Source organism: Branchiostoma floridae, chromosome 16 (assembly GCF_000003815.2).
Source record: "Branchiostoma floridae strain S238N-H82 chromosome 16, Bfl_VNyyK, whole genome shotgun sequence".
NCBI lineage: Eukaryota > Metazoa > Chordata > Leptocardii > Amphioxiformes > Branchiostomatidae > Branchiostoma > Branchiostoma floridae.
In genome coordinates, this window is record NC_049994.1 from 1,074,701 (window position 1) to 1,098,120 (window position 23,420).

General features: G+C 40.4%; 1 protein-coding gene across 1 annotated transcript in view; it reads right to left on the bottom strand.

The window, feature by feature from the left end:
• Positions 1 to 23,420, bottom strand: part of LOC118403422 — a gene marked incomplete in the record, with an annotated part of 72,158 nt that overhangs the window by 20,707 nt on the left and 28,031 nt on the right. Inside the window, 25 exon segments of the mRNA XM_035802133.1 lie at positions 887 to 964; positions 1,814 to 2,069; positions 2,599 to 2,726; positions 2,937 to 3,059; positions 3,351 to 3,467; positions 3,924 to 4,046; positions 4,597 to 4,845; positions 6,798 to 6,920; positions 7,607 to 7,729; positions 7,977 to 8,099; positions 8,629 to 8,757; positions 9,334 to 9,459; positions 10,873 to 10,998; positions 12,032 to 12,148; positions 12,666 to 12,782; positions 14,478 to 14,600; positions 15,118 to 15,246; positions 15,995 to 16,117; positions 16,541 to 16,669; positions 17,493 to 17,738; positions 17,901 to 18,026; positions 18,730 to 18,852; positions 19,266 to 19,391; positions 19,718 to 19,898; positions 21,376 to 21,566. Of these exon segments, the coding sequence (XP_035658026.1) occupies positions 887 to 964; positions 1,814 to 2,069; positions 2,599 to 2,726; positions 2,937 to 3,059; positions 3,351 to 3,467; positions 3,924 to 4,046; positions 4,597 to 4,845; positions 6,798 to 6,920; positions 7,607 to 7,729; positions 7,977 to 8,099; positions 8,629 to 8,757; positions 9,334 to 9,459; positions 10,873 to 10,998; positions 12,032 to 12,148; positions 12,666 to 12,782; positions 14,478 to 14,600; positions 15,118 to 15,246; positions 15,995 to 16,117; positions 16,541 to 16,669; positions 17,493 to 17,738; positions 17,901 to 18,026; positions 18,730 to 18,852; positions 19,266 to 19,391; positions 19,718 to 19,898; positions 21,376 to 21,566 (3,555 nt within the window).

A 23,420-nucleotide genomic window follows, 5' to 3' on the forward strand; every position in this document is an offset into this window, starting at 1 on the left:
CATTTCAGCACCAAGGAAGGCATTTCAGCACCAGGGAAGGCATTTCAGCACCAAGGAAGGCATTTCAGCACCAAGGAAGGCATTTCAGTTCCAAGGAAGGCATTTCAGCACCAGGGAAGGCATTTCAGCACCAAGGAAGACATTTCAGCACCAAGGAAGGCATTTCAGCACCAAGGAAGGCATTTCAGCACCAAGGAAGGCATTTCAGCACCAAGGAAGGCATTTCAGTTCCAAGGAAGGCATTTCAGCACCAGGGAAGGCATTTCAGCACCAAGGAAGACATTTCAGCACCAAGGAAGGCATTTCAGTTCCAAGGAAGGCATTTCAGCACCAAGGAAGGCATTTCAGCACCAGGGAAGGCATTTCAGCACCAGGGAAGGCATTTCAGCACCAAGGAAGGCATTTCAGCACCAAGGAAGGCATTTCAGTACCAGGGAAGTCTGGAACCATTGTTGTGCTTTTGAAAGTTACCCTTCTAATTCTTTGTACTATGTGAATGACCATACATTTTTCTGCAATGAAATACACATCCTTAATCATATGTCAGCCATACAATAGGACTGGTAAGTTATGTTTGAAAAAATTTGTTTTTCCTGATATTTCTTCTCCTCCTTCTACACTAACTCTCTCATTATTTTGATTCATCTCTGTCATTTGGGAGCCAAATGACCTGAAATTTTGGCTCAAAAATAGACTGGGAAAATACCCCTGGAGCATTTTTGTCATTTTTTACTAAGGAAATTGATATTATTTCTTGAGTTTTTTTCTTCTATTTTTAGATCAAAAATGCATGTATCTTCAAAGTAGTTTTAGAAGTAATTGAACATATGTTTTTATAGTGCTAAAGTGCGCAAAAGTTTGAGTAACCAAAAACAATCATGCTAACCTTCACAGTGCAGCCCAACCACAGCATATCCAGCAGCACAGCTACATGTGTACAGAAGATTGTCTCTTGTGCAGTTGGCTGAAATAGAAAAACTATTAATAGAGTTCCATGTCCTCCATATGTGCCAGATATCAATGGTCTGATAAACTATGTAAAGTTGCCCTAATTTGCATCAGGGCTCTAGCCAGCTCGATTTTTTTCCGTCAGCTAAAACTCCAATCGTCGTGAAAACCGCGAAAATCAATTTCCCTGTGACACTACAAAGTAGTAAATGTTGCCATTGAGACCTTGAAAAACCGATTTTAATGAGATTATCGTATGCGAAAGAACGCTGACACACATTGTCAACAATCACAACAATAGCAAAACAAACAGCATGTGGCTTTACAAAAGGAACGGCTCCCCAAGCCGCCTGTAGCTTCCACCAAGGATTTTTGTCCGTCAAGGTTGACGGTTTGCTTTTAAATTTTTTCCGTCAGACGCAGCAAATTTCTGTCAATTGACAGAAAAACAGACGCTGGCTAGAGCGTGCAAAGCATGCAAAGTAACACTGGCATGTTTCTCATTGATTATACCACAAAGGGTCCCAATTTGAATGAATCATTTCTGTACAACCTCCAAGTATAACTTCCATAAGCTAGGTCATTAATCACTATGGTATTCACCTCACCTCACCATTAACCATCTCAGGTATGAAAGTTCTTTTGTAGAAGTTGCGGCCAGATATACATGTATATCACATGTTTTACTCAAAATTCTTTGCAAAGAAGTATTCAGTACATTATCTAAAGGGGCAGTGGATTGATTCCTCAACAAAGAGTTATAGAATACAAATTATAGTAACTGACTGAGAGTTACGTGTTTTGTATCATAACAAGGATCTTTCCTCCTTGATCTTATCTTGTCACGGGAGAAATTAGATCTTACCAACTTCTGCAAACACTACATCTGCAGTGACAACTTGGTTATTCCCCAGCCTGTTCTTCTCTGTACCTACAGCACGGGATGTCAGGCCTGCCAGGAAAGCTCTGGTCAGGTCCGTCTCATCTACAGTTGTATTTTGTGCCAGGTAGATGACAACATCAGCAACAACCCCTGCACCACTGGGGATCTCTCTGAACTGAGCAATATCCACAGACTTGTAGTGTGCAGATACAGCACTAGTTTGGAACAATGTGTTCATCTGGAACACAGAGTAGATCACAGTTTGTTAAGGATAACTGCCTCTACATGAATACAATATTCATTTCAATGTGCACTGTGCATAACTCAGAGTTTGTTTTAAAAACATTCAAATTTACTCAAGGAGAGGCCATTTCCTGTAGTTTTTGATCCCGTATATAGTGAAATCATTAGAAATAAAGTATTTTTGATAATGCAAACCACAGCTTCAGTAACAACATCATTGTTCTGCTCGTTGGGACTCCCTATCTTGTACATTTTAAAACAAATGACATTAAGTTGGATACCATCTTAAAGAAATGGGATATATATATTTTATACAGCTACTGCTTGAGGACATGGGTTTACAGGCCAGCGAGCTCCGTTTGATCATGCTGGATAGGAACATGTGGAGACGATGGTGTCACCTCTCCGAGGATGAACTGAACTGAACTGATATATAGATAAGACAACTTTTGTTATCTGTCAACTGAACACATCAAAATTATTTAACTGTAATTTGCATTTGATGAGGATGACTGTAGCCCTACCGGTGCTTGTATAGCTGTCACATAGTCCCTGAAGGGTGAGGAGAGAGGATCTGTGAGTGCAGGTGAGTACACAGCAGCCTGCCCTCCAATGGAGGAAAGTGGGATGGAACCTGTCAATTCAACTGCCACTGCAAAATAGATACATCACAAATATCAATGTTGAGAAATGAACACAATGTAACTTTTCTGGACGGCTTCTCAACCTAGGTTTTGATTTTTATGATTTGTCAAATAATACAATCTATTGTCAAGCAGATACTATGTACTACTTGACTATGATTTCAGAAAACGTCATGGTCGTAGCTTACTTCAGACAAAAACAAACAAAAATGACTCACTGAAGCAGTCGCTGTTGCTGCTGTAGTATCCGTAGGCACATGTACAGGAGTAATCGCCTGGTGAGTTGATACATTCCTGGTTCTGGGTGATGTCACATGGACTGTCTGCACATTCATTTATATCTAAACAACACAAAAAACAACGTAAGACTTGTACATTGTTGCCTCTGGTTCCCAACTTAGATAAATTGCCCAGTGTTAATGTATGGGATATTAACCAACTCAATAGTGAAATACAATTGATAGAGATATACAAGAGAAAACACTGTACATTATTATGTTACATCATTTGACAAGAATGCAATAGGTTTTAATATGCAAACACAAAATCCTAAAACATAATTAAGTAATGAGCATATCTCCCAAGCAACAAACCACTTGACCAATATCCCCAAGTCTGAATTGAACCCTTACCTTGACAGTCTTCACCAGTCCCATTGAAGCCAGCATTACAGGTGCATGTAAAGGATCCAGCTAGGTTTGTACAGGCTGCATTAGGGTCACATGGTGAGGTCTGACACTCATCCTCATCTACATCAGAGATAAGGTAAGGAATCAAATAAAATTTCACTTCCCTGCACTAGAAATAGTCCAGCAGACATGATTTTATGTGTGTGATAACAAAAATATATCTTGTCTTCCTAAGCGTCCCTGCGCAACAAGTTGAATTTTTGACTAATATTATGCAGGCGCCATCTTGTGTCGGTTTGATTTTTTACCCCATTTCTGGTTGAATTTTGATGTCTATTGCTTACAGTAGGAATCCATCATGACATGGTTATTCACCATATACTGCCATGTACTGGCCATAAAATGGTTGTGACATAGCTGTCTGAGGTCTGGGGAAAGGTTATCAAAAGGTCCTGAATGTGTTCTTTGTCTTGTAATGTAATTAATCAAATGCCTGGATTATACATATGTATTTGCATATTTCAGTTGCATATACTTTTTGAAGAGAAAGTAAAATGATAAATGCACCATCCTTACCAATACAGGTCTGTCCATTTCCAGTGAAACCATCCTGACATGTGCAGCTGTAGGAACCAATGGTGTTTGTGCAGGTGGCATTAGCACTGCAGACATCTGGGTCAGCCGCACACTCATCAACATCTTAGTGATAACAAACAATCATCAGTATCACAAAAATCATGTGCCATATAACGTTACATTACAGAAAACAACATAGAGGTGCATCCCAGATCACCCAAGGTCCACAATCCAACACATGGTTGGACTGGGACCAAGGAAGATGCGTTATTAACATGTGCATAGTGTTCTGTTCATTTTATACCCACACAAAAAAACACAATGCAAAATGCAACAAATTTTGAAAAAATTTAATGTCCTCAAACAGTTATAACATCTGGTTCCAATTATTTTGGACCACGGCGCAACAGTCCACACAAAGTGTATAAATATTATTCTACGGATGTCTACACGTGTGTGACACAGATAGAAGCCTATAGGCACATACACTGTGATTACCAAAAACACCAACCAGTCTGGGACAGCGCAAGTATGACATAAATTTAAATTAGTTTTACATTATCATGTACAACAGTTTAAGATACAATGTAAAAGATAATTATCTGGTAACGTTACGATTTAATTGTTGCTTCTATTCTGCCAGCATCATAGGGTTATTAAACACTTACTGTACCTGTGCATAAAGTTCCATTTCCAGTATACCCAGTGTTACAGCTACAGTTGAAGGACCCAGGAGTGTTGGTACACTCAGCATTGATGTCACAGCCACTGGTTTCTTCTGTACACTCATCAACTTCAACACAAGCCATGAAGCCACTGCCGATATAGCCTGCCTCACACGGGCAGGTGAAAGAACCAACTATGTTCATACAGATGGAGTTGTTGCTACAGGTGTCAATTCCTTCCTGACATTCATCAATATCTGTAATAAGTAAATACAGTGTAGGTATTGGATATTCAGCATCAAAATCCAAAAACTTTAACTTTAAATGGAGAATCTTAATATTAATAAATTTATCAATGTTGAATCAGGGACAAAAAGAATTACATGAATACGCCAAAAATAGTTACTCAAGCAACTGGATATGGTTTTGAAACGGTCAGACGTTTCGGAAAGAATCCACTTTCCTTCGTCAGTGACACTGAAGTGATCTGCAAGAAACAGGTCTTTTATACTCTAACTATGAATGAAGACAATTTCAGATGTCCAATAGGAAAGGTTGTAAGACAATTCAGACTGAAGACAATTTGGATTCCAAAGATAACAAAGCTAAGCCAAAGTCAAGCTGAAGACAATTTGGATTTCAAAGGATATCAAGGCTAAGACACAGTTAATGCAAATGAGTCAATTAGCTCCTGTTGTTTTTTAGTTACAGGAGCTAAAAGTTTTGTTGGGGGGGGGTAGTGCTATGTCCCAAGTGCCGGAAAGTTCCATACGTAGCCCCCCTTTTCTGTTGAGGGTGGGATTGTATATTCTCTCATATATGGCCTCTCTAACTCCCCGTTCAAACCAGCGGGCTTCACGGTCTAGGATGTCGGTAGATTGGAGGTTGAAGGAATGTCCTTGGTTGTGTTGTAGGTGGTTGAAAACAGCAGAAGAGTTGCCGTTGGCCTTCGGTTTGCAATGTTCTTGGTATCTTGCTTTTAGTGGACGACTAGTCTCACCAATGTATGTGTTGTTACAGTTGGGTTCCTCGCATTTGAGTCTGTAGATTACATTGGCCTTAGTACCTTTCTGTGGTTTGTCTTTTGGATGTACCAGTTTGTGTCGGAGGGTTGAGTGAGGTTTGAAGTTAGTGGCGATGTTGAAGTTTTGGAAGATCCGTCTGAGTTTTTCCGAAACTCCTTGGACATAGGGGATGGTAATGTTGGCTTTCTTTCTGTCGGTCAATGGTTTGCACTTGGCTGTTTTCTTTGAGTGGTCCGAGGGTTTGAGGGCTTTGTTGAAGGTCCAGTTTTGGTAGCCACATTTGTTCAATGCACTTCGGAGGTGTTTGTGTTCCTCTGTTTTGGCTTTGCCAGAGGAAACAATGCTGTCTGCCCGGTGATACAAGGTTTTAATCACTGCCAGTTTGTGTTCCAAAGGGTGGTGAGAGTCAAAGGCCAGATATTGGTCAGTGTGCGTCGGTTTCCTGTACACTTCGAACTGAAGGCTGCCGTCCTTCTCTATGATAGTTTTGGTATCTAGGAATGGGAGCATGTTGTCATGACTTGACTCCTGTGTGAACTTGATGTTCTTATCTACTTGGTTGATGTGGTCAAAGAACTCATCAGCTACTCTCTGTTTTAGCTTGCAATAAGTGTCATCTACATAGCGGAACCAGTTGAGTGGGGGAGTGTCCTATCTTTGGAATCCAAATTGTCTTCAGTCTGAATTGTCTTACAACCTTTCCTATTGGACATCTGAAATTGTCTTCATTCATAGTTAGAGTATAAAAGACCTGTTTCTTGCAGATCACTTCAGTGTCACTGACGAAGGAAAGTGGATTCTTTCCGAAACGTCTGACCGTTTCAAAACCATATCCAGTTGCTTGAGTAACTATTTTTGGCGTATCTTATTACCTGGATGTCTAACCTACATCGACGAATTACATGAATGATTATAACATAGTACTGCATACTCACAAAGCTAGTACTGTAAATGCATTTAAGTTAGCAGGGATTTAATTTCGTGGTGGTTTTAAGTTTGCGGTAGCACCATGTACTGTAGTCTGTTACTGCCATGGAAAAATGTTTGCGGTGGATTTAAGTTTGCGGTGAAGTGGCTACTGTGAAAACCACAAACATTAAACCATTGCAAAAGTTTCTGCATTTACAGCATACTCAGTTTATATAAACAGTTTATATCCAGTTGACAATGGGGATCTGACGTACCTCCACAGAAAGTGCCATTTCCAGAGTACCCAACATTACAGGTACAGAAGAAGCTACCCTCTGTATTTGTGCATGTAGCCTGATTATGGCAGTCGTCATTACCACTGGCACACTCATCAACATCTGAAAAACACAGCATCTCAGCATTCAGTAACCCAAATGGTTGCAATTCAAGTTTTAAGTTACTATTGAGCATGCAGATTGACTTTGTTGATCATCAAAGAAAGTGAAGTCTTCTCTTCTTTTCTGCTATATTCTTCATTCTCCAACTTACAATCACAACAACCTGTTGAGCAAATTATGTTTGACCCATTTAAGCAGGGGAACTACTATCTGCTAAATATATATACATATACAGGGCTCAAAATTCATTTTTGGGAATAGGTGCACTGGTGCACCCAACCTAGAAAATTGGCTGCACTAAAATAATTTTTGGGTGCACCACATAAAATAAAGTAGAATATCAGAACAACCTAATTGCAAACCTACTAAATTAGTAATTTGAATGGAGCTCCTTAGAAATTGGAAGTACTATGACAGTTATTTTATCTTTCTAACACATAGATGTCAAGAGTATGGTGTTTACTTAGTATACTGACATCTTAACATACATAAGCCTATGAAAATATTTGGGTGCACAGCTCCAATTTTGGGTGCACCTGGGTGCACAAAACCCCAGTATTTCGAGCCCTGATATATATAGCTGACATCAAATCTTTCTCAGAGAATATCCAAGAGTGACTCATATCGACAATATGCATACATTTGAGGCAACTTCAATTGTTGCACGTGTTGAATATGATTTTTACCTGCACATGCTGCCCCTGTGCCAGTGTACCCAGTGTTACATGTACACAGGTAGGAACCAGCTTGGTTGGTGCAGGTAGCATTACCATCACACTGATCACTTTCAACAGCACACTCATCAATATCTGAGGGAGCAAAATAAAGAGCAGCAGAAGTAGTTAGTGAGTGACTAATATTTCATTTGGAGAAGGAAATTCCATTATGTATAACATCTGTATTACAGAATACATTTCACTTGAAGCTACTTCAATCTGTTCTGCTGTTTCATTATTACGATCAACACTTTTTCATCATTGACAGTTAGTGGGAGCACAAACTATAAACACCAAGTCATGTACATGTATGCTTGGGTAGTAAGTGATGAGTGAATACCTTGACAGTAAGTTCCATTGCCAGAGTATCCCTCCTGACAGGAGCAGTTAAAACTCCCCTCAGTGTTGGTACAGGAGGCCTGCTCATCACAGCTGGATGTGCCCATAATACACTCATTCACATCTGCAGGTACAAACAACATACATGTACATGTACATCCACTATCTATATTTATGACCATATTAAATCTTCAGGAAATCTGTATTCATCTTAAGTTTATATAATTATCTTATTCAGTTCTGTCCCATTCAGCCAGAGTAAGCCAACTCAGTGGATGATCACTGTTTTACAGTGGGGCCCTGGGTCACAGACAACAAAAGTAGCAAACAAACATCATATTGTACAGTTGCATACATTCAAGCAAATTCAGTAATTAATGAAAATAAAAAAAGTCCCAGTACATTACCTTCATCATTGTGTACATTTTCTTCTCATAAATAGATCATTGATCACTTCATTGTCTTTTGAGAATTTTAATACTTACAAAATGTATGTCTTTTATTTGTGCACTAAGGGATACATTTTGTAATAATCAAAACAAGCAAGTACAATAAACTAATATACATTAATGTTACTTCAGATTGTCAGAGATAAAATGTTGGCTTGGTTCAAATGCAGGAACAAGGAAAACCAATGTCAATGCCAGGCTTACCAACACAAAAGAAGCCATCTCCAACATAACCGTCCATACAGGAACAGTTAAAACCTCCCTCAAAGTTGACACAGTGGGCATTGATACTGCAGTTCTGCACTGGACTGCCAAAGGAGCACTCATCATAATCTGTGGGGATGATAGTAAAGCAATGAACTTTATTTCTCCATCAGACCCAAAACATGGAAGGTCATCATGTTCAAGAACATCTTCATTACAAAACATAGAACATTTCCACAGATGAGGCTATTACACGTACATTCAATTTGATTAATTAGTAGAGTTAAGTCTCAGTCAGTGTATTATGATCTTGCATAGTTTGGCACAAAGTGACACATTACATGAATGTTAACTGGATCATGGTTGCTGTTGAAAATAATCAGAAATACTGCAGCTTGGTGTCATACAGCCTTATATGATACATGTAGAAGAAACGCATGCTTTTTCTAAATTCTGTAAGTTCATTTACATCTACATCTACATGGTGGTACCGCCAAATGGCCCCCCATTGGGGGGGGGGGGGTTGAGGCTCCCGGGTTAGGGCGGCCTGGCACGGAAGCACTCAACGTTGAGAGCACTTGCAACCGTGCCAGGCAGGGCATGGTTCAAAACACAGAACATTACACCTGTGGTTCAGACAGAATCACTCCCATACAATCATATATTTTGTGCATTGGTGAGTTAATGAATGAGACAGGACATCACCTGCACAAAATGTCCCATTGCCTGTGAAACTTTGCAGGCACTGACAGGTGTAGCTTCCCAGGGTATTCTCACAGATGGCATTTGGATCACAGTCATTCAGGTCTTCTTCTGCACACTCATCAATATCTGTCAAACATCAGGACATAAAGAATGTTAGATTTGAATCTATACTGTTTACGAAAAGCACATTATCTTTATAAGATACAGTTCGACCACCCGGGGGACCGGGAAAAAACGGTCGATTTGGACAGGTGGTCGCTGAGAAGAGTATCAACTCAAAACATGCCCGATGCAAAGTATAAATGGTTTCCGTTGTGTTTAATGGCAAATAGCAAGCACACTGCACGCACGCAAAGAAGCGAGGTCTTTAATGTCAAATACAACACGCACACTGTAAACTATAAATTTAACCCCAAGCTTTTATCCAGCTTTTATTCGATACAGTGTTCTAAAGCTCAATATTTTTATACTGTCTGTTACCATACAAGACTTTATGCGTTCTTGATCGCCTTATCTGAAATAACGACGGTGCACCTTTAGAATTCGATGCCCGATAGCGTACTTACCCACTGGTGAATGTACAGTACAGTTGAACAAAAGCTCTTTCTTAAAAGGTATGAGCTACACAGATCTTTCTTGAAAAAGTATGAGGCTATTTACGTTTCAGCATTCGTTCACCTTATGATGATATAGATTTTTTTTTAAAAACTTCTGTAACAACTAAATTCGGATTTTCTTACAACGAAATTTCCTCCCATATTACAGTAGACTGCCCCATTGACCCACCCATTGACCGCCGCCATCTGTATTCTAAACATAACATCGTAATGACAGTCAAAATCCGACGCAAACTGGCTGATTTCGGCACAAAATCGCGCTAGTTATCATAAAACATCGATGAAAACCTCAATTTTAAAAATGATGCGGTCGTTATGGGTCCCAATTTGGGCCGGTCGCGGTCGCGTTGGCCAGGTGGTCGTTGAGAAAAGGTTGCTTACGTCAATGGGAAAAAAATTCGGGACCGAGAAAAAGCGGTCGAAATGGCCAGGTGGTCGCTGAGAAGAGGTGGTCGCTCGGGCAGGTTTGACTGTAATTATATTCTTATACATGTCTTGTAGCAGTAGATTATGAAATCATTATAGTAAGTCAAACTCAAATTGTAATGCATGAGATAAACAATACAGCTATTCGATACAATGTTGCTGATGATGCACAAAGCTGGAATGTTCCACCAAGCACACCAACTTTTGTCTATACATGTCACTGTTGGTTGCAATGCCTGAGTCTCCAACACATGCAGGACAAACTGTCTTACATCCCCATCTAAAGGGCTCAGACCCTTGCCATATAGGTTCATGGCATTTGATCCATATGGCTAAGGTAACTTTCCTCTTGTGCCAGGGAGACACGTAGAAAAATGGCACAAAAAAACTACTGCAAAAACAGTTACATTGGTGTACTAGTGATTTCAGTTAAAGGGAATGTTTGTAAAAAGATGTCTTATTCACAAGAGATGCATGTATAATATAAGTGTCTCACCGTTACACATGCGGCCATCACTGTCAATGTTGTAACCAGAGTTACAGCTGCATGTGTAACCTCCCTCTGTGTTGTTACAGACCTGATCACAGGCATTCAGGGTCTCGTTGGAGCACTCAGATATGTCTGAAATATCATGGAGAAGTGAAAAGTTCAGTAGACCCCCACAATTTTTCAGTTATAATTCAAGTGGATTAATGTTTTTCAATGAGTGATGATATCATTTGTTAAAAGATACAGTCTCATGGTATAGCAAAGTAGTAAAGATATACAATCCTAACTACATAAATGCATTTTTGCCAGCAAAAAGTGATTTTATGCCTACATATATTTGTTAAGAATTATATCACAAAATCAGTTTGTCTGTTGATTTACTACATTGTATTTCCAAAACTTTCTTCCGGGATATATAAGTTTCTGCACTACCAAAATGATTTAACTGCAAAGGATTATTGAGCATTAAGGTGCAAAATGGATTTTATTATCATAAAGTGTTGACAATATTCTTAGTTATGACCAGTTTGACAGGGTTATCCTTAAAGCACAACCCGCCATACATACCTTTGATATTGTTTTTACTTTGTCTGAATCTCTCATGTTACCTGCAATTAGCCCACGGGCATTAATTTGCAATAAACTTTATTATTATAATTTTTTTTGTCCTTAGATTTTTCGGGAGGGATGTCGGGATGTTTTTCTGAAAACATGGGGAAGGAATAGCAAGAGCAGGGAGGGAGTACGCCTCAATGCACGTCACTCAGAGGGTTGCAGAAGGTGTAAGTATGTGGTCTGCAGGCCATGTTTGGATCGTCCGTTGCACAAGTGTTGAGTTGTACATACGATCTCTGTGTGACTGTCACGTTACCGTATGCAGGCCGTACTTGAAGGTGCTGCTTTACACAGTTTCATTACTCACTTGCAATGGCTGTACGTGGCATGCACGTTGTCCATACCGGGGGTGAATCCACAGCCCGAATGCAGAGCAAGTTCTGCATGCATGTAAAGAGCTACAGTGTATCTGTGAGCTCCCAAATTGTACGGAGGCGGGACTTACCACTCATGGATCCCAAAAAATTGACCACATTTTTGCACGTGTACAGGGGGTTGTGCCCTTAGCTTTAGTTAGTGCTGAACAAATATCCAGACATGATTGACTTACCAACACAGGTGGTGGAGTTGATTGTCTCATAGCCAGAAAAACACAAGCACTGCTGCTCACTTCCTTCCACATAGCACTTAGCATTCACGCAGGGGTCATTGGTACAATTTTGAGTTGCTGAAAAATATACCATACAGTCAAAACACTATGATGGACAACACATCAAAAGTCAAGATGGTCACTTGGCAAATTCAGCACTTATAATATGTTGAAACTTGTGCTGTTCCTTAAAAGAAAACAAATCAAACTTCACAGAACAAGAACATTGTCATCTGTTGGAAGGATCTCTGGTGCTAAAAAACAGTAACAGTGAGCGGATTGTAGAATAAACACATGGGTAACGCAAACGTCCTGTTTTGCCCTCCACTTCACATTGTAATAAATCTAAATAGAACAAAACAACAATTACTGTAAAATTTAATGCAGAAATGTTTGCAGTGGTTTTATGTTTGCGGTTGTCACAGTGACTGATACACAGCGAACTTAAAACCGCTGCAAACAATTTCCATTATAGTATGAGACTGCAGTCTATGGCGCTAGCGCGAACTAAAAACACTCCATTTTCCCACAACCCACTAAAGTAAATCCCAGCAAACTTAAATGTATTTACACTATAATATTATAACCGTCATACCTTGGCAGGAGTCTCCGACCTGTGTGAAGCCAGTTACACATGAACAGCTGAAGCCTCCTTCAGTGTTGGTGCAGGTTTGTTCACAATCATCCAGCTGTTCAGCACACTCATCAATGTCTGTACAACATATTCCATGCAGGTATACGTACTGTTACAGAAGATTTTTCTGCACCATAGAATCATTATTTTTGGATGACTTGGGTGCCAGCCTTCTTAGCTTTAGTACACTCCCTCTGTCACTCCCAGGAATTAATACACTCACTCTGTTGCTACGGGGCTGTAGTTCACTCTCTCTGTCACTTTTAGCCTTGATATTGCTCTCTGTGTTGGTTTTGACCCTTAGTTGCACCCGGCCTTAAGGATATGGTCTTTATGTCAGTCCAGGCCTTAAGTATGCTCTCTCTGTCACTCCTGGTCTTAAGTACAGTCTCTCTGTCACTCTTGGTCTTAAGTACAGTCTCTCTGTAACTCCCAGCCTTAAGTACAGTCTCTCTGTCACTCCTGGTCTTAAGTACAGTCTCTCTGTCACTCCTGGCCTTAAGTACAGTCTCTCTGTCACTCCTGGCCTTAAGTACAGTCTCTCTGTCACTCCTGGTCTTAAGTACAGTCTCTCTGTCACTCCTGGCCTTAAGTACAGTCTCTCTGTCACTCCTGGTCTTAAGTACAGTCTCTCTGTCACTCCTGGCCTTAAGTACAGTCTCTCTGTCACTCCCGGTCTTAAGTACAGTCTCTCTGTCACTCCTGGCCTTAAGTACAGTCTCTCTGTCACTCCTGGTCTTAAGTACAGTCTCTCTGTCACTCCTGACCTTAAGTACAGTCTCTCTGTCACTCCTGGCCTTAAGTACAGTCTCTCTGTCACTCCTGGCCTTAAGTACAGTCTCTCTGTCCTGGTCTTAATTAGTACAGTCTCTCTGTCACTCCTGGTCTTAAGTACAGTCTCTCTGTCACTCCCAGTCTTAAGTACAGTCTCTCTGTCACTCCCAGTCTTAAGTACAGTCTCTCTGTCACTCCTGGCCTTAAGTACAGTCTCTCTGTCACTCCTGGTCTTAAGTACAGTCTCTCTGTCACTCCTGGTCTTAAGTACAGTCTCTCTGTCACTCCTGGCCTTAAGTACAGTCTCTCTGTCATTCCCAGTCTTAAGTACAGTCTCTCTGTCACTCCTGGTCTTAATTAGTACAGTCTCTCTGTCACTCCTGGTCTTAAGTACAGTCTCTCTGTCACTCCCAGTCTTAAGTACAGTCTCTCTGTCACTCCTGGTCTTAAGTACAGTCTCTCTGTCACTCCTGGCCTTAAGTACAGTCTCTCTGTCACTCCTGGACTTAAGTACCCTCTCTCTGTTGCTCTCAGCCTTAAGAACCACCTCTCTGTCACTCCTGGTCTTGCGTATCCTCTCTCTATTGTTTCCAGCCTTATGTACACTCTCTCTACCCAGGAGCCACAGAGAGAGCATAGTACTATAGAATAAATAGAATCTGGCACTCAGGCTAACTTTTGGATGGAGATCAGAAATTAAGCACAATTTACTAAACTAATTACAGCCAATTTCAACAACAATACTCTAGTTGAGGTCCCTTGATCACAACAGAGTCATTTTGACAACAAAGGACTAGCAAGGAAGATACTATAATTAGAGAGACTACAGTACTGTTGTGCTATCTAAAAAAAATGGAATCTTCCACGTTTGCACTTTTCTTTACTAATTTAGGAATGATTGTCAATGATTCATTTGTACAACCATGAATACTATTAACAACTCATAAAATGTTATTCTTTGCTGATCTATTACAGAGGATATCATTACATAGTACGTACCATGACAGCTGAATCCATCTGCTCCTAACCTGTACCCTGTCAGACACACACACGTGTAACTCCCCTCAACATTGGTACAGTTCTGGGTACATCCAGCATTGTTAGTCTCACACTCGTTCACATCTGCAGAGACAAAAACATGCACATTGTCAGTCATATGTATACTTGTTGTACTATTGATCTACTATACAATGTCATGTAAAAATGATGGCTTAGTGATGAGAGAAAAAGTTACGGCTCTAAGTGGCAAATGTGAAGATGTTGGCACACTAGTGCACCAAAGCTGTGTATGATTGTTTATTTCCACACTGCCTTGTGTCACTCCACTGTCAGGGGTATACATGTTCATATCAAGTGCCTTTCTCAAGGGCATAACACTTTTTAGTGCTATTTCAGACCACTCACACTTGTCCGTATAATTGAGATCCATTTTTTGGGTTTCAGTAAAGTTTGCAGGGTAGAAGTTGCTTTTTACTTTGACCCTACATTGTGAAGACTGGTTATAATGTAACTGAAAAAAACAACTTCTTCAGTCGCAAACTTTATGTAAGCCCAAATAATGTCAATACGGAACGCATATGGGGGATACGCAGAAGCTCACTATATTGGAAATGAGTTTTTCTCCCTCCCTGTAACTGACCTGTACAGCTCCTCCCATCTCCTGTGTACCCATTAAAACAGGTACAGTTGTAGCTTCCTGGGAGGTTGGTGCAATAGGCCTTTGTTTCATCGGCACAGTCATTGTCTCCACTGGTGCACTCATCCAAATCTACAACAAGGTGCAAAACAGTAAGTTTAATAATTAAGAAATCAAATCAACAAAACAGCAAACATGTACAAATGTACCTCCTGAGAAGAAAGAACAACAACATCTTATTATTCTGCTGCTGCTACATTCTGTATGATTAATGCAACCTTCATTATCACATTATTTCAAAACCAGGGCATATTGTTTAATAAGTGTTCACATAATCTTTTTGGTGTACATGCTTGCAGATGTTTTGGGGGCCTGTCCCAAGGATTGTCACCTGGAATAATAATTTTTTTTAAAATGACTAACGTTAAGTCAATGAAGCCTAATGCACATGTACAGTAGGAGTGGGCTGCGGATTAATTTCAAGATGAATTCTATCCATATTTAGCTAAATTCCAGTTACATTAAATGATATTGCTTTCGTCTCATCAAAAAGTAGTAACTGTTACACATTTGAGAATTATCACGTGGAGGTCAAAAAGCAATGGATTATAGCCATTATTGACTATCAGATAAAGGCCAGACACCATGTCATGTTTACTGGCCGGCTAATGGTACACTGATGTTCGTCCATCAGAGGTCAATGAGGACCTAAAATTCAACTTCACTTAAGTCGCCCTTGTGGGTCCGACAGTAGACTACTACTATTGATACACTCTGAAATGGCCTTATATTGTAGGCTCCTGATTGGTCCCTTCTGGCCATATCGTAATGAAGTTAAAGCCCTTTGTTCATCCCCACATCTCAGATGAAGTATTCCTACCTTGACATGCAAATCCATTTCCTGTAAATCCATCATCACAGGTGCAGAGGTGTGATCCAGCAGTGTTGGTGCAGGTGGCATCAGCTGCACAGCTGCTGAAGTTGGTGGCACACTCATCAACATCTGTCAATAATCAAATAAATATGCGTGTGCCTGTATGCCAAAAAAGCAGTACTCAAACAACTGGATTATAATTTTAGAAATGGTCAGACCTTTTAGACAGCATCCACTGTCTTGTCAGTAGAATCAATTGAATGTACGAAATTGTGTGTGTCAATCTGCTGCTGTCGAAAATTTTAATACCGGATTCAGATGTTGGAATTGTTATAATTTTTTGTTTGAAGACGCCAAAACTTCTAATATGCATATTGCATGGAATGTTTTTTTAGGTGGGTATGACATACATTGTACAATGTCATGTAAATAAGATTCAACATGGTGTGTTCCGCAACACCTCCAGCCTTTGGGCAATCACACCCCCTGTGGCGCTGGTAACTTAACCTCAGATGACTATTCTATATGTACAAAAATGTATTTAATGCTCACCAGTACAGTTGACAAAACCATTGCCTTGGTAACCATCCATACAGAAACAGTTGTACGACCCCTCGGTGTTGGTGCACTCAGCATTCTCAGTACAGTTGTTCAATGTGTCACTTGAGCATTCATCCAAATCTGAGCAATTAGAAAAGATTATATTGGGTACATGTACATGTATACAAAAAAACAGTACTTTGTGGCGAGTGGAGCATTTTAGCTTTGACATTTATACAGAGCAAATCACCTCGGACATACTGCTCATGAAGTACCCACAAATTTCCATCATGTATATAACGGGAGGTGCCCTAAGATGGTACCAGCCCTAAGATGGCACAGTTTTTTAATGATCTTTTTCATGCAAAAGTACATCGTGTTTGTTGCCACTGACTATGCTGATTAGGAAGGTAAATAAACCAAGTTCATACACATAGCTGTTATTTGCACTCAGCACGAAAGTTTCATAAACCATATGAATGCATTTCTTATTCAAGAATGTTGTTCAAATGAATGCGTCAAAAATCAATTCATCAAAACTTGACCACTGTCAGGTAACTTGTTAAGACACCTCCCGCTATTCCATAATGTATAATAATACATTAATTGTGCATTGCTACATGTATGTATGTTCACTTGCTCAATTATTTTTTATACTGATTGTAAAAATCAATCCAACATTCAACATTTTTATTCTTCCAGTTACCCTGTTCATAGTAACTTTTACTATCATCATATGTTTTCTATCTCTAAAGATGCCTATCTACTTCAAATTCTACAACATCAAACAAAAAGCGGAGGCAGGAATGAAAGTTCTCAATCTGCTTTCTAAGTCAAAGTGTCTGACAAATAGAATCTATTTTGAACATTAACCATTGACTGTGACTGACACATATATAATAGGTGTTGCAAGAATTCTAACAGCTTGGAGCTTCTAGAAGGAAGCTTGAGAAGCTGCACCCACCATCACAGCTAATGCCATCCCCCACAAAGCCATCCCTGCATGAACACGAGTAGGACCCCAGAGTGTCGGTACAGACGCCCAGCCCTGGACTACAGTTGTCCAGGAATTCTGCACACTCATCGATGTTGGTGCAGGAGGTGCCGGTCCCCCTGTACCCTGCACCACAGGTACAGCTGTAGGACCCTAGTGAGTTGGTGCAGCCGGCCTGAGGGTGGCAGATGCCTGGGTCCAGGCACTCGTCTGCATCTACAACATGAAGAAAAAACTCAGCCGGTTATGAGAAAGGTGGGAAGTTTACTTGTAGATCAATTTCTACATAAACACATGTACACGCAGAAAATGAAAAACCTGAACAAGAAGGTAAAAAGCATCCCCATCTGTATACATGTAAGTCGTGATGTGACATACCAAGACATGTGCGTCCACCGCCCACATAGCCAGTCTTGCAGGTGCAGGTATAAGAGCCAACAGTGTTGTTACAGACTGCATTGCTGTTGCAGTTGTTTCCCCCACTAGTCGCACACTCATCCAGATCTGTTAATAAAGATGAAATAGCTATCATCTAATAATTCATGTATTTTCAGGTACAATGTAGTTCTGAAATACAATACTAGTAGTCAATCTTAGTCTAACAACAACATCCACAAGATGACCATCCCGACTCAAGTCAACTAATCTCTGCCTGTCCCAAATTCTCCCCAAAGACACATGCAGTGTCACACATTCCCTGGGTTTTGTATATTTCACTAATTTAAAAATAAAATCCTGATCATGGTAGTTTATAGCCTGGGTACCAGCCGGAAAGTAGTTCGCTCCGGCGTTCATTATATACAGTCGCTTCTAGCTCTGACATTCATTATACATTATATACAGTCGCTGCTCTGTGTTTCCGTCTGGGAACGCAGACCATCTTTACTTCTGGAATCGTCCAAATTTTGGACGCAGGCGCTGATTGGTCCCCAAATCTGAGCGAATTATGGAACGGGTTCAAGCGATCGTTCGAACAGGCATTCCAACACTGGACAAGCCCTCCGTCTGCTTGCGTGAGGCCTGTTGTCATCGAACGAGTGCTCTAGAACCTATTCCTAGATTCGCACATTAACTGACGTTAGCACCAAACGGTTTGAATGTGCAGGTCTCCAGACGGATAGCAGAAGCGAACTACTATCCGGATGGTACCCAGGCTAGGTAGTTTATGAATATCATGTATAATACAACTGTTAAGAAAGAAGAAAACCTTGACAGTGAGTTCCATTTCCAGTGTAGCCTGTAGAACACGTGCAGGAGAAGCCACCTTCTGTGTTGGTACAAGTTGCTGTGTCTGCACATCCAGCAATGCCTGAGTTACATTCATCAATGTCTGTCGGATAGAAAACAATGTATGACTCAGCTGTATTTCAAAGTGCCAAATTATAACTAACTAGTACATACAGAATCTTGATACCAGTTGCAAAATTGGTGTCGCAGAACCTAATAAAACAATTTGAAAGCAAGATCTTGTGTCATTTAGCTATCTTTTAATGCTGTTGTGAAGATAGAGTACATGACTTGTGTATATCATTTATGAAATGTATTTCTGTTAACATTAAAGCTGACTCATTCATTTAGGTGCTGGTACATACTTATCATCTGCTGACTATACTGAGAACCATGTAGTTTAGAATGAACTTCTCAATTAATTTCTTATATATTTTCAATAGACTTTTTATCATCTTTTTCAATTGTCTGATTTGGCAAGACAATAATCTTATTCACAGTTTGTACATTATTTACCAGTGCAGTTGAGCCCATTGTTGTCCAGAGTGTACCCACTGTCACAGCTACAGGTATAACTGCCCCTGGTGTTTATACAGTTATGTTGCTGTTCACACAGCTGGCCTTCTACACACTCATTGATGTCTGCAATAACAAAGACAGACATTACAATCACTTTACATTTATAATAAAATATGATGAATGAGCAGGCAAATCCTTGCTCATTTTCACATATCTCGTAGGTTGTACCCTGCACTTCAACATATTAAATTCTTGTAAGTTGTTTCTGCACCTTGCTATAAATTTTGAGGTATCGCACCTCTTCACTTTGGGGTCCTTAACCAAGTAAATCCCGATATAGGCAAAAAACATAATCCCTTTTACAAGTAATAAATCAAACAATCTGTTATGAATGTGCACTCATGACGTTACAACCTTACCAGACTCTGTATTGTTACAAGAAAGCTCACCATAACATTTTTCTCCCGTGCCATTTAAACCCTGTGGACAAGGCCCACAGGTGAAGCCTGCTGCAGGCGCAATGTTATCTGTACACAGGACACCTGGATAACATGGATCTGTTACACAGGCATCCTTGTCCCTCTCACAGGAGTCACCTGTGTATGCCTCTGGACACTGGCAGGAAACAACCTGATACACAGAGGGCAGGCAAGAATAGATTTTGTTTATTGGTCCAGGAGTGATTAGTATAATTCCATCAATTGTGATACTGTAAATGCATTTAAGTTCATGGGGATTTAATAGGTACCAGGAAAAAGGACTGTTCGTGGTAGCGCCCAATACACTGTAGTCTCTTAGTAGTCTTACTGCCATGGAACAATTTTTGTGGAACAGGTGGTTTTAAGTTCGCAGTGAATTAGAAACGCAAAAACCACATAAAACATAACACATAAACATGAACAAAAACCACCACAAAAATTTCTGCATTTACTGTACTTACATTGTATCTGTGACAGTTGAATTGTTAAACTAACAAAAAATGACAAGATGATTTACAATATTCAAGCTTTATATTAACTACATGTAACATGCATTGGCATAATACCGGTCATAAGCCTTATACCGGTCGATTAAAAATAGTGGGAAACTTTAAAGAGATCTACACAATGTCATGCAACAATAGTTATTTCTGAGGTATGCACACTTCAGACATCTAGGTGTCCAATACATCATTTACAAAGCATTCCGATACAATGCATTCGAAGACAACAAGGCCAAAAGTTTTCAGGTCATTTTCGGGGCAGGCGAGCTCGTCGTGGGACAAACACACTGTCACGTTCATCGCCAGATTTGTAGATAATAATCACATGTGCTCACGGCACAAGACGAGCATGATTCAACAGCAATCTTGAATTTCTTTTGGTGACCTACAACTCGTGTAAAAGTGTGAGGAACCGTTGCATTATCGCCCGGATCTACGGCTGAATGGGTCAAATTGAACGTACGCCGCCATTTTCCCGCCATTTTTAATGCTACGGCCAGCAGTAAAGTTTTACGTCATAGCGGTTGTGACGGACCAAAATTAAATGAAAATTCTTGTCAGTATACGCCCATTTTCTCATGACTTTTTGTATGCTCATGCAGATTTTTGTTTTGTGCAACTACTAACAGGAAAGAAAGGAACAACAGAGGATGTATAAAGGTACATAGCGGCAGTTAATTGTGCCGTGTTTCGTTCGGCCGGTATAGTGCACCCCCTTCCAACCACGCGCCCGTTCTCCGTGCAATTCCGCGGTGTGTTCCAATTACAATTTTATGTTTTTAGCAGGACCAGAGAGACAAAATAATTTACACAGAAGAAGTGGCAAAGGTAAGCTGTAACAGCAACATGTAACTGGAGAAAATGATGCGTTGATCATTTGCCAAATTAGCATTGCTTGAGAAATTGCAGTAAACCGACCGGTATTATGCCAATGGATGTTAAGTTAAAACAAACAGGTCATGGGTAAAACGCTTAAGGATCACACTAAATTTTATTTTAAAAAATTAAATTAGATGTCCTGTAGTCACAAAATATGCTCAAAGGCTAATTGCATTTAGTATACATGTATGGTATAAACATAGGAGGAATGCCACAATGAATGGATTTTCCCCACAGTTTAAGTACCTGAAATTGCCCAACAGGAGTGACCTCTCCAGCAAGGTTAACTGTGAGGAAGTTACAGGTTCCGCCGTTCTGACAGGCACACAGTTTCACCATGGGGTAGGAGGAGGTCGACGCCCCCAGGCTGTCTTTGGCAACAATCTCTAGCTGCACAGGCAGGGTGCTGTTGGGAGTCCAGCTGAACACACCATCCTCTGGAATTGATAGTAGTATCCTCAGTTTAATGGGTGGAATGTGTCATAACGTATTAAAAAAAGTGAAGACAATCATCATGAAATGCAATATAATTGATACAAAAACATGAGTTTCAAGGACATTCAGAGAAAATACTAGTACACATGTATGAGACACATTTTTGCACATCAGAACAATACAGTATGTTGTTTTCGTATTCTGCATAACTATGTCAATAACGGGGGCCGCCCTAAGACGGTCCCCGTCGTAAGACGGTACGGATTTTTTGCTGATCTTATTATCCATAAGTACACCGTGTTTGTTGCCACTGACTATGCTGATTACAAAGGTGAATAAACCAAGTCCATGCACACAGCTTTAATTTGCATTCCAAGTATACTCTAACATATTTACTTCATGTTTTTTTAAGAGCAGAATTCTAACAGTAATGTTGACAGTGCTGAATCACTGCGGTCACCGGCCTCTGCGTATTGGCGGCTCGTGTCGCTAACTATACGAACTCATCCAAGCAGTCATACAACTGCCATGATACACATAAATAAAGCTCCATAAAACACTATGAATATGGGTCTTCAAATGTTTGTTGAGTAGGAAAGCAACCAAAAGGAAGCGTCATAAACATTGCCACCATTGTACTCCCAAGGGAGTGTGGCCGTGAAGGTGGCAGACTAGAGAACGCTCCAAAGATTTATTTGACTGCAACAAATGATTTGTGCTGTCTATGAAAATAAGACTTGACGGAGAGATGTAGATGATATTTTCATATAATCAGACAGAGTTTTGTTGATGTTGGCGGTGTCGTTTTTTCGTAATGTTTTCTTTAGTCGGGCATTCACAATCAGTGCATTCAGCCCATTGCCCGTAAAACATCAGCTGGATTGTTCTAGGTACAGCCTTCCTCATGTGAGACAAGAAGTACATACAGTCACGATTTTACTGTCAAAAGAAAGCTAAAATATCATACTATTAATTTTTTTCTGTGTACTTGAATTTACCACTTACTTCTGAAGAGAGCAAAATATGAAAAAAAGCGTACCGAGTTAGGCACACTGTCCAGCGTAGCACAAAATTGGAAGGTTACATACACGAAACACTGCCTGAAAAGCCTCATTTCCAGGATGGAAACTGACTTACACAGTCCTGGAAATTAAACATGTCCTTCAAAATCCGGAGGTTTCATGCCTGCAAACGAGACGTGTACAGTCCTTTACATGTCCTAGAATCTCGCGGAAACGAACCATTTCTGTGTGCAGGACGTGTAAAGGGCTTGAAATACCCTTACAGATTCCCTTGAAACAACCTTACACAACAGGACACGAGCCGTGTGTTGCATTGTGTGTTGGCGGAATATGCATACATTAGCGGCCAATTACCACCTAATTATCTTTCCCCGGTCTGCCTCACCCAGTGCATCCCTTTTGTCATGGAAAGTGGCGTCGAGAGATCTGACGCCCTCCCCCCCCCTTCTGGATTTTGCCCCCCTCCCCATTTATTCGGCAGTTTCTTACTCACATTTCTTATTCTGTAATAGCACCATATATTTATTCATATTGAAACAAGACAATTTTTATTAGTGTTTGTTCATGTGTATGATAGGTTGAAGTCGCGAGTGCCTTTTGTAAATTGTCATAGAATGCCGGCTGGTCTCTTGTTGTCTTCTAGTCTTCGTAGGCTACTAGTATGCACTTCTTGACGGCATGCAGGGTAGTACATAGACTCCCTTTCAGTCTTTGGAACGGGGCTGGGTTTTTTTTGGGGGGGGGGGGTTGGTCCGCGACTTTCTACGTTGACTATGTTCTCTTGTGCCGGCGGGTAAGGGAGTTTGCCGTTTGAGGGAGTTTGCCCTGTAATGA